The sequence below is a fragment of the Bos indicus x Bos taurus genome, chromosome 24 (assembly GCF_003369695.1).
Source record: "Bos indicus x Bos taurus breed Angus x Brahman F1 hybrid chromosome 24, Bos_hybrid_MaternalHap_v2.0, whole genome shotgun sequence".
In the NCBI taxonomy this organism is placed as follows: Eukaryota; Metazoa; Chordata; class Mammalia; order Artiodactyla; family Bovidae; genus Bos; species Bos indicus x Bos taurus.
The window spans coordinates 39,685,011-39,700,591 of record NC_040099.1 but is presented as its reverse complement, the minus strand read 5'-3'; the positions used below and the strand labels follow the sequence as shown (position 1 = coordinate 39,700,591).

Genomic DNA, 15,581 nt, shown 5'->3' with positions numbered 1-15,581 from the left:
ACTCATATCAAAAAATTTGATGAGTTTTTCCTTTTAACCTGAGCAACTCTTTTTTTGTTGATTGTATATATGAATATCAAAGGAAAAAATAGTACACATTATTTATTTTTCAATTACTAGACCAGGCACTGTGTCTGTATTTTTATTCCAGAAGACAGCACACTTGTTGGCATGTTAAGAAGAACTCAGGACATTTTTGTTTGGCATTTAGTTATTCGTTTGGCTGCGTTGCAGCATGCAGGATCTTCATCGTGTCGTGTAGGATCTATCGCTGGGGCACACGGACTCTCTGGTTGTGGCAAGCAGGCTCACAAGTTGCGGCGTGTGGGCCTCAGAGCTTGAGGGCTTCAGAGCACGGGTTCTCTAATTATGGTGCGAGGGCTTAGTTGCTCCTTAGTACGTGGGATCTTAGTTCCCCGACCAGAGATCGAACTGACTTCCGCTGCATTGCAGGGCAGATTCTTAACCACTGGACCACCAGGGAAGTCCGTGTATTTTTTTAAGTAGTTAAAAGTCCACAAGAATTCTTCCTGCCCAGCTGGGTTGAGTTTGGCTTTTGTTACTCCATCAAGTTGCTTTATTGTCTTGAGATGTTTGAATGTTTGACTTGGAGGTGTACTTTATCACCTGTTGCCACCAACGTGCTTGCAGCTCTGACCTTTTACCATCTGCTCCTTCCCCAGGAACATTTTACTGCAAGATAAACATTAAAACTAATGTTCACATAGCACGTTTTGACCAGTCTTCTCCAAGGGTGTGTGTATATGAATGTGTGTTTGTGCAGTGTATGTGTGTATATGGTTATAACAATGCTTGTTGACAATTTTAAAACTCTAGAAAGTAACAAGGAAAGAATATTTATGTCAGTCCCACCCCCCCATGTATAACCATCATTAATATTTTGCTGTTTCTTTCCAATTACTTTTCTATGCATGTGAGTTTGGACTTTTCCACACACCTTTCTATGTGTGTGGACTCATACATGCAGAGTACCTTGCCTGAAGTAGGGGCTTTATAAATATGTGGAAAAATGAACATTTTAATACATGTAATCAATTCTATTTTAAATTTTAGGATCATAGAATATGTACTGTTTTGTGTCTTTTGATTTGTTTACTTAAGTCAGAAAATTCTCAATATATTTTATAAAAACAGTTTTTGACAGCTTCATAATCATATATATGTGTGTATGTAATATATAAATTTCTTTAACCTTTCTCCCATATTACTATTACTTTGCATTATCGCTGTAATAATGTTGTGATGTCCATTTTTACCATTAACTTTTATCAGGACCACTTCCTTATCATATCAACCCTAGAGGAGGAGTTACTGGAACATAGACTATAAACTTAAAACAATTTTTGAGCTTTACTGCCAGATTTTTATTATTTAGAAATGATCTTTTTATTGAATTACAAAGGATCGCTATCCATCTAGAAAGCAGAAATGTTTAAAGTACAAAGAAGATTGGGAAGAAATTATTTATAATCCCAGCATGTAAAGATGACTTCATTTAAGATTTTGTTTTGCACAATTTTAGTCTTTTTTATTTCCATTATATGTTTTACCAAAAAGGATTATTTATTTCCTTAACTCCTTTGTTCCGCACTTGGTGTGTCATTGTGTGTTAGTCGCTCAGTCGTGTCCGACTCTCTGTGACCCCATGGACTGTAGCTGACCAGGTTCCTCCGTCCATGGGATTTTCCAGGCAAGAATACTGGATTGGGTAGCCATTTCCTTCTCCAGGAGATCTTCCCAGGGGATTGAACCCAGGTCTCCTGCATTGCAGGCAGATTCTTTACCATCTGAGCCACCTGGGAAGCCCCTGGTGTGTCATTAACATAGACTTTCTCTGCCATTCTACAGTCTTCTGCAGTGTAACTTTTTGACCTGTTGTTAAAATGACATATCTGTATCCGTCTTCTCTTGGTAAATCTTCAGTTTGTTTTCAGTCACTCACAGTTTGTTTCCAGTGCTCAGTCACTCAATCGTGTCTGATTCTTCAACTCCGTGGACTGTAGCCCGCCAGGCTCCTCTGTCTGTGGGGTTTTCTAGGCAAGAATACTGGAGTGGGTTGCCATTTCCTCCTCCAGGGGATCTTCCTGACCCAGGGATCAAACCCGCTTCTCTTGTTGTCTCTTGCATTGGGAGGCAGGTTCTTTACCACTGGCACCACCTAAGAAGCCTAGATCCATCTTAGCTAACATTTTAAATACTAGCATGGCTTTACAAGCTGTAACGAGACACCTTGTTATATTATGAACCCAGATATGCTCAGGGTCACATTATGGCCTTGTCCATATGCTTTTTTAAATTCACCTCAAGTGTTTACTTGTCTACCTGTTTTTATCATCTCTATGTATTGTGTTACCCCCCAGTTTTATGATAACTTCATTGGCATTTAACAGTTCTCTCCACCAAAATACAAAACATGTTTTGAAAAAAGTTGTACTCAGCTGTTTGGTTGGGGTTTAAAACACAAGGCGCGTCAAGGGCAAGAGAGAAAGAAGTGTGTTTGCAAACCACGCTGTGGCCTGACACTGTGCAGTCATGTAAGCCGATTGCTGGCTGGGACTCTGAAGATCAGAGCGAATTCTCATTCATGTTGGTTTCTCGTGTTTCCCAGAGCTCTCAGTTCTGGGGCGAAACTGAAGCTGCATTCTGATCCTGGTTCAGAGCCTCCTCTTCTCTTAGTACCCTCTCCTCTGAAATAGTGGGGCTCAGAGTTCCAGGGTGGGAAGCAGTTCAGTGGATCTGAAGCGGTAGACCCAGACAAACAGATCAGGCTCTCTTTTGTTCTTGGGAGGGGCCCAAAATCCCCGTCAAGGCGGCTTATCTGCAGTTCCAGCTGGGAACCCAATGTCATGTTCAGAGTAAGGAAAATTAAAAGAAGAAAGTAGTGGCATTTAGAGTCAAGGGCGGCCCATTTCACGGCTCTTCTCCTACAGTTAAAGGAAATTTATATTAGAAATACCCTCGTCTCGTTTCCCTGGGAGAGTTTTGTTATTCAGAGAAAAATATGTGGGTTTATTGTTTCAGACACTGGAGTTAGGATTTGTAGAATCCACTCAGTACGGCCAGAGTTATCAGCCGACTTTATGAGTTATTTTAAAAAGTTCCTCTGTGCAGCTCTTTATTTTGTTCTGTGTGGGTTCTTTTTCTTTGTTCATAAAGATCTCTGTTAATCTGGAGCTGCTTAAATTCTGCGGTATTTCACCCACTCTGATCTGTGCTTTCTTTCCATTTCTGAGACTATAATTTAGTCAGTGGTTAGGTTAGGGTCTGGACACTCATGCTCACAACACTCACACACCAAATTTCTTATTATGAATAGGTCAGTGGGCTCCAGGGGAGTGAGAATTTCTGCATCTGAGATTATGGAAGAGATTGGCAAAGAAACGGTAGGAATTCCATTTACTGACTTACGAAGTGCACTTGTGTGGTACCAGGCATTCTGTGTTCTCCATTTGTAGGAGACCTCCCAGTATAATCTTGACAGCAGTTTGGGATTCAAACTTAATTTATGAAAAGTGTTCGAAATAACAAGGATGTAGTCTTTAAAATGAGAGTTTAAAAATACACAATCCGCCATCCGTCACTGCCATCTTCACGGCAGCTTTGCAGCAGTGGTGTTTAATTATGTAGGTGATGATTTTTCTCCATTAGTCTAACAAATAAATGGCAGAAACAGGCGTCACTTTGAAGAAGCAGTGTCGGAAGCAAGTCGTGCTGCCTGGCCTGGGTCTCCATGATGAACGGCTGTGCTCTGCTTACGTGAAGGCTCCTGAATCAGTTATGTAGTCTGTGGGCTGATTAACGGCAGGTTGCTGTGAAGGACGGCCATGTTGCTCTGGGTCGTTTTTTGACGGGGGCCGGAGCGGGGGTCTTAGACCCCTTTGAACATCTTATGTAAGCTATTGATAGCCTCCTTAGAGAAGTGTTTATATCCATTTTCACACACAATTTTATATAAAATTCAGATTTCCAGAATCCTCAAAGGCATTGTGGACCACCCCTGCTGTTAAGAACAGCTACACTAAACGAGTACAAAACACCAGTGTGTGTGTCTGTGGACCTGAGTGTGTGCTGTGGGTAGTGTATGTGTGCATTTTTCAAGTTCTCCGTTTTCTCCGTGATTAAAACAAGAGGAAGTCAGAAGGGGTTCTAATATTCCTGATAATTTCCCCTCTTCACTCAGGCGGAAATCATAGTTTCTTGAAGAAGAAGCAAGAAAGGTGTTCCGTAACCTTTCACCGTGTGCTGGCATCTCTTGGTGAGGAAAGTCATCGCAGGGTGCTCAGGAGTGGGGGTGGGGGCAGGTAGATGAAAGCTGTAGTGATGTGCCAGAAAGGTGGAATTGAAAAGCAGCTACAGAAGTAAAGTTTTTGTGAGCTGTTCATCGGGTCCTTGGAGGTCTCAGTAGATACTGAGCACTTTATAGAATGGAGATGTCTCTTCACCCTGAAACCTGGGTGTCAGTTTAAACCCCCTGCCTTCCTCATCTTGTGCCTCCGGCCAGTCAGCGGCTGGTACCCATCTTACCTCCCAGGCGAGTGTGGAGTGGCCCTTGCTCCTCCCCTCAGCTCTTGTTCTAGGTGGTTGAGGGTCTCATCCCTGTTGTTCAGGCTGTCCCATCATTCCAGAATATAATATAACTTTGCGGGTAAGCACAGACCAGGGTTTGAATTCGAATTCCACGTTTTTACTGATGAGCTGTGCAACTGGAGAGATTTGTGAACCTCTCTGAGCCTCTGTTTCCTCCTGTTTGGCGTGGGAATGATAACGGTCCCAGTACTGGGGATGTTAAGGTGTAAATGAGCTGAATTAGATGCTGTACATGGTCCATGGCAAATTCTTTAAAAGCCTCCTCGACCATCTTTTCTATTTCTAATCTTGCTACTTTTCTAATTAATTCTCCACATTTCCACTAAAAAGATCTTAATATAATGCAATAATATTTTTTTTCTTCCTAGTGACTAAAAGCTTTTGCTAGAACATCATTGACTAACGATAAACCAAAAGGTCCTTAACAAGACTTACAAAGCTTCTCGTGACCGGGGTCCTGCCTGTTTGCCTGGCATCTTTATCACTTGATTATGTGTGTGTGTGCTGATCTCTTTAAAAAAGTTACAGTTCTTTAAAAAAGTTACGGTACCATTTACAAATTTTAACAAGACAGAAGAGTTTAAAAGGCTTTCTCCTCATTCTGGATGAACCACTCAAAGTAATGTGCTGTGTGTACCCCTGGATCTGCCTAGATATAGGTATGGAGACCTGGGAATAATGTCCATATGGACGGCATGTGACTCGTTTGCTGCTTGCTCTGTATTTATCAGTACATCACAGCCTCATGCTGCCTCAGCAGATCCACATCTGTGACTTACTGTTTAATAGCTGCACCGAATTCTGTTGTATTGTGTCTGTTTTCTCTCCATCTGAAATGATTGTGTGTGCTGTTGTGGTCAGAACATAATTCCATTTTCCTCACCTGATGGATCATCATGGGTCCTGATGCCATGCGTCCTTACTTTGCTGATTGATCAGATAGGAAATTCCTATCGATGGGGTCCGTTCTCCACGACACTGCTTTCAAACTCTTGGCACCTGGGGATCATTTATTGGTCATGTAGCACAGACTCAGATGTCTGATTAACAATATCCCAAAACTCATCCTAAGTTTTAATCATAAAGTAAAATTTTAAAATGATGATGCCTTCAGTGTCACCTCTAACCCTTCAGAATGACCTTCCATAGTGACCACCCTTGTTATTCCATTTTTATTTCTGTTTAATGAGAAAGTTGTACTGAGCTGTTGGTAGGTTTTTGGCTGTGATACCAAAAGATGGTTCTTTAGGTCCATGTGGGTTGTTCTGGATATTTAGAGCTCACCTGAACCCAGATTTATTTTGTTTCATCAAATGTCGTCTTGACACTTAAACACACTCAGAGCCTGGCAGGTTGAGTCTCTACTTCAGAGGACACTCAGATGCATTTGCAACTTCTTCTTTGATCACATTTGTTCCAGGAATATGTTTTTTTCATGCTCCCTTCTTTGTTGTCGTTCAGTCACTCAGTCTTGTCCAACTGTGCGACCCTGTGGACTGCAGCATGCCAGGCTTCCCTGTCCTTCACCATCTCCCAGAGTTTTCTCAGACTCATGTCCATCGAGTTGGTGATGCCATCCAACCATCTCATCCTCTGTCATCCCCTTCTCCTCCCGCTCTCAGTCTTTCCCAGCATCAGGGTCTTTTCCCGTGAGTCGGATCTTCACATCCCGTGGCCAAACTATTGGTGCTTCAGCTTCAGCATCAGTCCTTCCAGTGAATATTTAGGGTTGATTTCCTTTAGGATTGACTTGTTTGATCTCCTTGTAATCCAAGGGACTCTCAAGAATCTTCTTCAGCACCTGCAACACTCCCTTCTGCAGTATTTCAATAATGTTCTTTATCAATAGCATGATTGATTTCTTTCCTCACTGAGTAAAGAAAATCGTCACATGTTGACGAAAAGCTTAATTCTCTGTGATCAAGTTGTTTATATCACAATTTGCCTACATAAGACTTCCTGACAGCTCACCTTCCATATTTACAATTGTTACATTTCAGCCCTGGAGATACACGTCGAGATGGTTTAAGATTTTGAAGGTGTTGCTGAGATAAACCATTTAACAAGGACACTGAACTCGTGGCACTGGTCTTTGGTGTCATAAGGAATTTTGTTTTTATCATCTGCTTGTAAAATCCTCAGGAACCTCTTTCCCCCGACAGTCCTCATGTGGAGGTTGGAAACTGTAGGGCTCAGCCCTCCTCCAGCTCCCTAAAAACATGTGCCTTGGTGGCTGTGGCTCCATTCATGTCCAGTTTCTCCCATTTCTTTCTGTATTGAAGTATGATCAGGGAAGCACTGTTGGCTGCCAGCTCTCTCCTGTGACTAATATGGAATGTCTGCTGACGTTCGGATGAAGTTGTCCACTGGCATACTGGCGCCCTTCTAGGGGTGGGCATCTCACTGATGCCCTGCTGGTGCTGGTGAGCTCCGCCCTTCCTTCTGCAGTCTGTGTACTGAATCCTCTCTTTGCTCGTGCAGTGGTATTCTCAGTGATAAACAGATGTATCTACCCACCGTCCAAGAGCTGTTCCTGCCGTATACTTGTGACTGTGTCCACCCGGGGAGCAAAGACCTGCTACCATGCTCCCGTAAAAATGATTGCATTTCATTAAGAAATTTTGCCAGCAGCCCATCTGATTTTATCAAGGCATTGTGTTTTCTTTCTGTTTGTTGTTTTCTAATCCCCTGACTCGTTTTGTTTTTAAATAATAGTATGTCATTTGTGCCTACTTTAGATATGAGGTGTGGAACTTTGAATAATCCTTCTTCTCCATCAGTGACAAAATCTGTCACTTTCATACTAGAAAGCGTTATTTTGCAACTGTTCTGAGAAAAAACGGCAAGACAAAACAACGTTCCTTCTGTACCCAGGAGCACGTGGCTTCCTCGGAAATGTCCTTGAATCCTTCCATGACCCCGAGCCGGCTTTTGTTTTGCGTTTTGTTGCCACTTCTGTCCCCGGAGTGGAACAAACAGTTGGCAGGTTTTCAGAAGACTTATGTCCTTACTTGTACTTTGCCCACTAAACTGGTGTGACCTTGAGAAAGTCTCTTAACTTCTCTGGGCTTGAGTTTGATTTATCTGTAAAAGTATTTTTTCAGGTCCACAAACCCTGTGGTTTTTTATGACTGAATTTAACTGGTTAATTGTTTGCTTTAAGCCTGTGCTTCCAGTTCCCTTTTTTCATTGTAAAGTATAATTTTATAAGCACAGCTAACAATTATGTTCATAAAATGTAAGATTTTTAGAAAGGAAAAACATCTTTATCTGCCATGTAAACCATCCCACAGGAAAGAGATTGTTGACAGGCAATGATATTTCTCAGTAAACATTGCCTTTTGGATTCTTTTTTTAATTAAAAAAATATTTTTTAATTGGAGGAAAATTGCTTTACAATGTTGTGTTGGTTTTTGCTGTACAATACAAATCAGCCATAATTATACATGTATCACCTCCCTCTTGAGCCCCCCTCCCCTCCCTCCAGTCCACCTTTCTAGGTCAGGTGGATGAACCTAGAGCCTATTATACAGAAAGAAGTAAGCCTTTCAGATTCTTAAAATGACCGGTTTGGTTTTTGTTTGAAACCCTCTGAATACTGCTGTTTTCTTTGCAACATCACATAAAGCTCCCAAATGTTCAGCCGAGAGAGCATTTTGAAATGCTGGCAAGAGTGAAGTTGATCATCCCAGCTCTCAGCTGTTTTGCTGCAGTGCCTTGGATTTATCATTCATAAATGATATAATACTGGTTCCTCTCATCCCCAACTTTGCATCTTTCAGTTTTGTTGAAACATGAAAAATGTCCTCTCATTTTCTGCAGCTTCTTAACTTTCCTTCCAGCTTTATTGTTATCGTCTCCCCAGGTCTCTCCTTCCCGTTTGCTTTTCTTAGCTGTATTGCATGCATGTATATACGTATCTATGTATATGGACGAGGCGCTTTTGAAGTTAACTGAGAAATTTCAAAGCAATGAACAGGAGGCAGTCACACAAAACTTGTTAAGTGCAATCTGCTGGGAAACAGAGTAGAAGTGAGAAGAAGGCTGGGAGAGTTAAACACACACATGACATTTATTTTTGTAGAAATAAAATATTCCTGAGAAATCACTCATTCTTGCCATTTCATTTTTGGTTTCTATCATCTTTCAAGTTTTTCCTTGGAACCTTGTAAAGTGAGCTGTGAATGTAAGAAAGTTTTTCACGACATTCTTACCAATGAATTTCAAGCCAATTCATAAAGATTTTAAAAACAGTTCCCCGTTCTTGTATAAAAGGCATGCACCCAAGTGTGTGGAAGAAGGTTGAGTAAGCGATGTTCGCTACAAGTGGTTGAGGACAGTGCAGCTTGAAAGAGAAGGTGGACAGTGGCTACGACCTGACATGAGGTGGCTTCCAGGGGACACTGGGATGGGAACAAAGCCAAGTGCAAAACAGCCTGTATCATGTGCTCTTACATAAGAAGGAAGGGGGCAACAAGGAAAAAAACAAGCGTGATTGCTATTTTTAAAAGAAGAAACCTGGAAAGGATAAACCTTAAAAGACTGAGGTTGGTCCCCTGTTAGGTTAGAATGGTGTTGGGGATAGGATGTGGAGTGGATAGATACTTCTTTGAGTCCCTTTTTGTAGAGCTTCAACTTTGGGAAGTCTGATATTCTGCGTATTAAAAGTCAAAATAAATCATTAGGAACTGAAAGAAAATAGAAATAAACAGAACTCAGCCACATTTCTGTCTTCTCTGTGTTGAGGAGAGAAAGAATGAATCCAAGTAGTTTATGAACAGAGTTTCTAACTGTGTACCCCATTCCTGGATGGCAGAGCAGGAAGAGAAGATTGTCAACAGATCCTGAAATCTTTGTTGTGGGTTTGTTCCTTGCTGGACTGGGGTTGAAAGAGTTCTGAAGCTGCAGTAGATACAATGTAGGATTTAGTACATGAGTAAGCATGGTACCTTGTTAGAGGAGGAACACGAACATAGAAAAAGAAAGAGCCCTTTGGGGATGGGTAGGAATAAGATGGATCTTTTTGAACTTATGATTTATTGTGTATGTGTGTGTGTGTGTGTATACACACATACATGGGCTTCCCTGGTGACTTAGATGGTAAAGAATCTGCCTGCAATGTGGGAGACCTGAGTTTGATCCCTGGGTTGGTAAGATCCCCTGGAGAAGGAAATGACAACCCACTCCAGTGTTCTTGCCTGGAGAAATCCACGAACTGAGGCTACAGTCCATGGGGTCACAAACAGTTGGACATGACTGAGCAACTAACATTTTCATATACATATGTAAATGTCTATTCGTGTATGTATTTTGTATACCTAGACAGCATATTAAAAAGCAGAGACATTACTTTGCCAACAAAAGTCCATCAAGTCAAAGCTATGGTTTTTCCAGTAGTCATGTATGGATGTGAGAGTTGGACTATAAAGAAAGCTGAGTGCTGAAGAATTGAGGCTTTTGAACTGTGGTGTTGGAGAAGACTCTTGAGAGTCCATTGGACAGCAAGGAGATCCAACCAGTCCATCCTAAAGGAAATCAACCCTGAATATTCATTGGAAGGACCAATGCTGAAGCTGAAACTCCAATACCTTGGCCACCTGATGCCAAGAGCTGACTCATTTGAAAAGACCCTGATTCTGGGAAAGATTGAAGGCGGGAGGAGAAGGGGATGACAGAGGATGAGATGGTTGGATGGCATCACTGACTCAATAGACATGAGTTTGAATAAACTCCAGGAGTTGGTGATGGACAGGGAGGCCTGGTGTGCTGCAGTCCATGGGGTTGCAAAGAGTCGGACATGACTGAGCGACTGAACTGAACTGAACTAATGTATTTTGTATATAACTGTAGTAAAGGAATTGGAGAATACTATAATTGTGTGATCAAAATTATCATCACCAGTGGACCCAGGAACACCATATAGATCCAGTTGGCATATCCTGGGAAGACACATCATCACTCATGTCAAATGCTGGCAAAAAACATTCATAACCTGAATCTAATCACAAGGAAACATCAGACAAATCCAAAGCGGAGAACTTTGTTTTCAAAAATAAGGCAGGGAAAAGACTATATTCTTTAGAAATGTTAATGTTATAAGAGATAAAGGCTATGGAATATGTTCCAGATTGAGGGAGACTAAAGGCACATGTCAGTTAAATTTAATATCTGACCTTAAACTGAATCCTGCTTGGGAGGGGAAAATACTATGAAGTGCATTGTTGGATAAATTGGAAAAATGGAACATGAGTGGAAGATTAAAGTATTGAATAATGTTAAATTTAGAGATGTTTATAACTGAGCTATTGTTACCAAGAGAGCCTTCCTATTCTTGGGGAAAATAAACTGCTCTTAGGGAAAATTTTTAGTATTTAGGGGTAAAGAGAGCCCAAATGATTAAAAAAATCATATGTACACATATTTCTGTATCTACCTATACCTGTGTACACATAGACACTTGATTGGGGGCAAGCAAATGAGGTGGAATGTTAACAATAAATCTAGACAGAGGCTATTCTGTTCTCTGTACTGTTTTGTTCTTGAAACCTTTCTTTATGTTTGACATTATTTCCAAATGAAAAGGTTTTTCTCAAGTAAATTTTACCCAAAAAATAGGCATTTGTATGTTAAATAGTCATTCAGTTCAGTTCAGTTCAGTTGCTCAGTCATATCTGACTATTTTTGACCCCATGAATTGTAGCATGCCAGGCTTCCCTGTCCATCACCAACTCTCGGAGTCCACCCAAACTCAGGTCCATCGAGTCGGTGATGCCATCCAGCCATCTCATCCTCTGTCGACCCTTTCTACTCCTGCCCCCAATCCCTCCCAGCATCAGGGTCTTTTCCAATGAGTCAACTCTTCGCATGAGGTGGCCAAAATATTGGAGTTTCAGCTTCAGCATCAGTCCTTCCAATGAACACCCAGGACTGATCTCCTTCAGGATGGACTGGTTGGATCTCCTTGCAGGCCAAGGGACTCTCAAGAGTCTTCTCCAACACCACAGTTCAAAAGCATCAATTCTTTGGTGCTCAGCTTTCTTTACAGTCCAATGCTCACATCTATACATGACCACTGGAAAAATGATAGCCTTGACTAGACGGACCTTTGTTGGCAAAGTAATGTCTCTGCTTTTGAATATGCTATCTAGGTTGGTCATAACTTTCCTTTCAAGGAGTAAGCGTCTTTTAATTTCATAGCTGCAGTCACCATCTGCAGTGATTTTGGAGCCCAGAAAAATAAAGTCTGACACTGTTTCCACTGTTTCCCCATCTATTTGCCATGAAGTGATGGGACCAGATGCCATGATCTTAGTTTTCTGAATGTTGAGTTTTAAGCCAACTTTTTCACTCTCCTCTTTAACTTTCATCAAGAGGCTCTTTAGTTCTTTGCTTTCTGCCATAAGGGTGGTGTCATCTGCATATGTGAGGTTATTGATATTTCTGCCAGCAATCTTGATTCCAGTTTGTGCTTCTTCCAGCCCAGCATTTCTCATGATGTACTCTGCATATAAGTCATTAATCATGATTAAAAAGCAGCTCTAGGTCTAACAGTACTAGATTTTAATCATCATTTCCATTAGTATATTTACAAGTTTATTCTCAATTAAGAATAAACCAATAATGCTGAATCATCTCAAAACTGCTCAAAAGCTGTTAATCATTCAGCAAGACTATGGTAAACAAGACCTATACTGAAGAAAATAATAATAAATGGGAATGAATGAGAAAGTCTTCTATAAAAATAAATCCCTTTTACAATAGCAACAAGTATAAAAGGTACACAGAAATAAATACGATGAAGTCTATGTGAAAATTTTGAAAAACATCTTGGACAAAGAAATGATTAGATTAAATGAGAGGGAACAAGTTCCTAAATTAGAAAACTTAATCAGATACAGATTGCTCTCCAGATAGACTCATTATAAGCAATGAAGACACTGCGATGTAGATAAATATGCCAATAAATAGGATTAAAAGGCCAGGAAAAGACCCAGGCATGTAGGAACATGATATAATAGAGGAAATTTTGCAGACCAATGAAAGTATGGACTATTCAAAAAGTTTTTAAAAAAATAATAATTTGTTTTCCATATGAAAAAATAGAGCTCTACCACACTCTAGAAAAAAATCTATACTGTGGCATTATAGATTTAAATAGAAAGAACAAAGGTTTAAAATTACACTGGGAGAATATTCATTTAACTTCACTGTTACAAAGGATTTCATAGGCTAGATGTGCCAACAACATAGGACATAATTTATATATTACATTAAAATGAAATTCTCCACAAAGTTATCATATACAAAATGAAGAGCCAAGTCACAGACTGGGGATAAGTAACCATTATAATCCCTGGTGGCTCATATGGTAAATAATCCACTTGTAATTCAGGAGACTTTGTTTGATCCCTGGGCCAGGAAGATCCCCTGGAGAAGGGAATGGCTACCTGGAAATCCCATGGACAGAGGAGCCTGGAGGACTATATATAGTCCGTGGGGCCGCAAAGAGTGAAACACGACCTAAAGACTAACACACTCAACAAAAGATTGTTACCAGAGCTCAGGAGACTGTCCTTCAAATCATTAAGGAAAAGGGGCAGATGAAATAAATGGGGTGTTCATGGGGCATAGACTTTGGCAGATGGAATATTTTAAAGCATGTACAAGTGACCATGCCATCTTTGAGGGCAAAATCTGTTAGAGCAGCCTTCTTTCTTAATACTTGTGTTACGGAGCTTCCAGGCTTGTGTGAGTGTGTGCATAGCCACACTAAATGTTTTAACATCAGACTGTGGAGCTATTTCAGTGACTGATATTATTATGTTGTGAAATTTCACAGGACCAGCCCTTTCCAGAGCAAGAAAATGGCTTTTAGGCTGGAATAAAATTGGAAGGCATCAACCACCAACATTCATCTGTATTTTGTGTGCTCTCTGTAGCTGAGGTAAGAGATAATGTTGCTGCTGCTGCTGCTGCTGCTAAGTCACTTCAGTCGTGTCTGACTCTGTGTGACCCCACAGACGGCAGCCCACCAGGCTCCCCTGTCCCTGGGATTCTCCAGGCAAGAACACTGGAGTGGGTTGCCATTTCCTTCTGCAATGCATGAAAGTGAAAAGTGAAAGTGAAGTCGCTCAGTCGTATCCGACCCTCAGCGACCCCATGGACTGCAGCCTACCAGGCTCCTCCATCCATGGGATTTTCCAGGCAAGAGTACTGGAGTGGGGTGCCAATGCCTTCTCCGAAGAGATGATGTTACTGTTAGGCTAATTGTAATGACAGAGGAGAATTTTATAGAGAATGACAAATTTCAGTGCTTTGTGTTATAAACAAGTTCCAATACATTATGGATTCATTTTATTCAGTGATGGGTGAAATATGTTTTTTAATGATTTTTTTCCTTCTCTGAAGATTATAATTTTTTAGTAAGTCCCTCCTCACTAATGGTTACTCTTACTAAATTTAATTGGTAATAGTTTTCACCTGAGGTTGGTGAAATCCCTGAATCCCACAGTGTTGCTTTTTTCTGTTAAAAGAGACATAGTTATTCAGGTTTTATCTGCACTAATGAGAAATGTATATGAAAAATATCCATGCTTATGAATTATGCATTTGCATACATACATGAATTTTATGAAAACTATATAGGGTTAAGAGCCATTGATAAAAGTAAATGACTTATAAAATACAATATTTACTAAATATTTTGTTAGCAAATTGATGAAAGACCTCAGTATTTTGAATAACATCAAACATCAAAAACACTATTCACTTAATTTGCTGATTGATTACAGTTATTAAACTTGTATAGCATTTATAGGAGGTGTGTTTTCCAGACTGTATTATTATTTTCTTTGTTGAGTGTGCTGGATGCATATGTCAGAGTTGAAGTAAGATCATCCCCATGTTGGTTTTTGCTTGGTACTTCAATGTCTTGGGATGTGAATCTAAATCAGGCAGCAGGAGATGGGGTTTCTGAAAGGAATATTTGATAGGTATTGAATGTCATTGAATAAATAACTTGTTGATCAATGGATATGTAAATTGATCTCAGAGTCCTAGACTGAGTAAAAAGATAATTTTCTTGCAGAAAAAATCTTAGACTTGAAAGATAGCGTCTAGTTTGTCTGCATTTAGTCTTATCCAGATGTCATCTATGAATTTGTTCTCTAACATAAGCAATTTTGGTAACAATTGGTTCATATATGTTGATGGTGTCGACGGAGTAAATGGAAATGCTGATTTTGTGTACACTTCAAATGCATGACTCAAAGATTGTAAACATTCTGTTTTACAGGTGTGTGGTTACCATCTAAGGCTTCGTTTAGATGGTTATTTAAGCTGCTACGATTTTTGGACCAATGTTGGCTTCCCTGACGTCCATCCAGTGGGGTGGTGTGAGAAAACCAAACATGACTTATACATCCCTCAGGGTAAGTAGGAGGGAAAGGCAGTCAGCTTTATCTTAACAATGATTTATGAAATACTAATAAGAGAGCCTGTGTGAATTGATTTTCAAAATGAAAATTTGATCCCAAAGAGCCATAAGACTACAAAGATATCACTCTTAGAAATCAAAAATGTCTTTAAAAGCATCAGTGATCATTTGGGTCAAGTATTCTGAGGTATGTAGGGCAGAAATAAAATCTTACAACACCATTTTATCTTACATGAAGTTTATTAAGCTTTATAAGGAATGAAGAAACTAATGTTTAAATTACGTTAAAACATTTCCCTTAATCAGTGATGCTGCACAGTAAGGAACCTTGATTCACTGTATATCATTTGTTTCAAGCAGAAATCACAGCAAGCAGGGAACTCCAAAAGAGAAAAATTTCATTATTTTTAAAAATTTTTATTTTTTAAATTTTGGATGCATTGGATCTTTGTTGCTGCTCACGGGCTTTCTCTAGTTGTGGCAAGAGGAGGCCACTCTCTGGTTGAAGTGTGTGGGCTTCTCATCATGAAGGAGGAAA

The 15,581-nt window shown here is 40.2% G+C and overlaps 1 protein-coding gene across 1 annotated transcript in view; it reads left to right on the top strand.

The window, feature by feature from the left end:
- Positions 1 to 3,380: 3,380 nt before the first annotated feature.
- L3MBTL4 (L3MBTL4, histone methyl-lysine binding protein) overlaps positions 3,381 to 15,581 on the top strand; it is a 156,725-nt gene continuing 144,524 nt past the window's right edge. Inside the window, 3 exon segments of the mRNA XM_027525960.1 lie at positions 3,381 to 3,404; positions 13,448 to 13,552; positions 14,903 to 15,038. Of these exon segments, the coding sequence (XP_027381761.1) occupies positions 3,381 to 3,404; positions 13,448 to 13,552; positions 14,903 to 15,038 (265 nt within the window).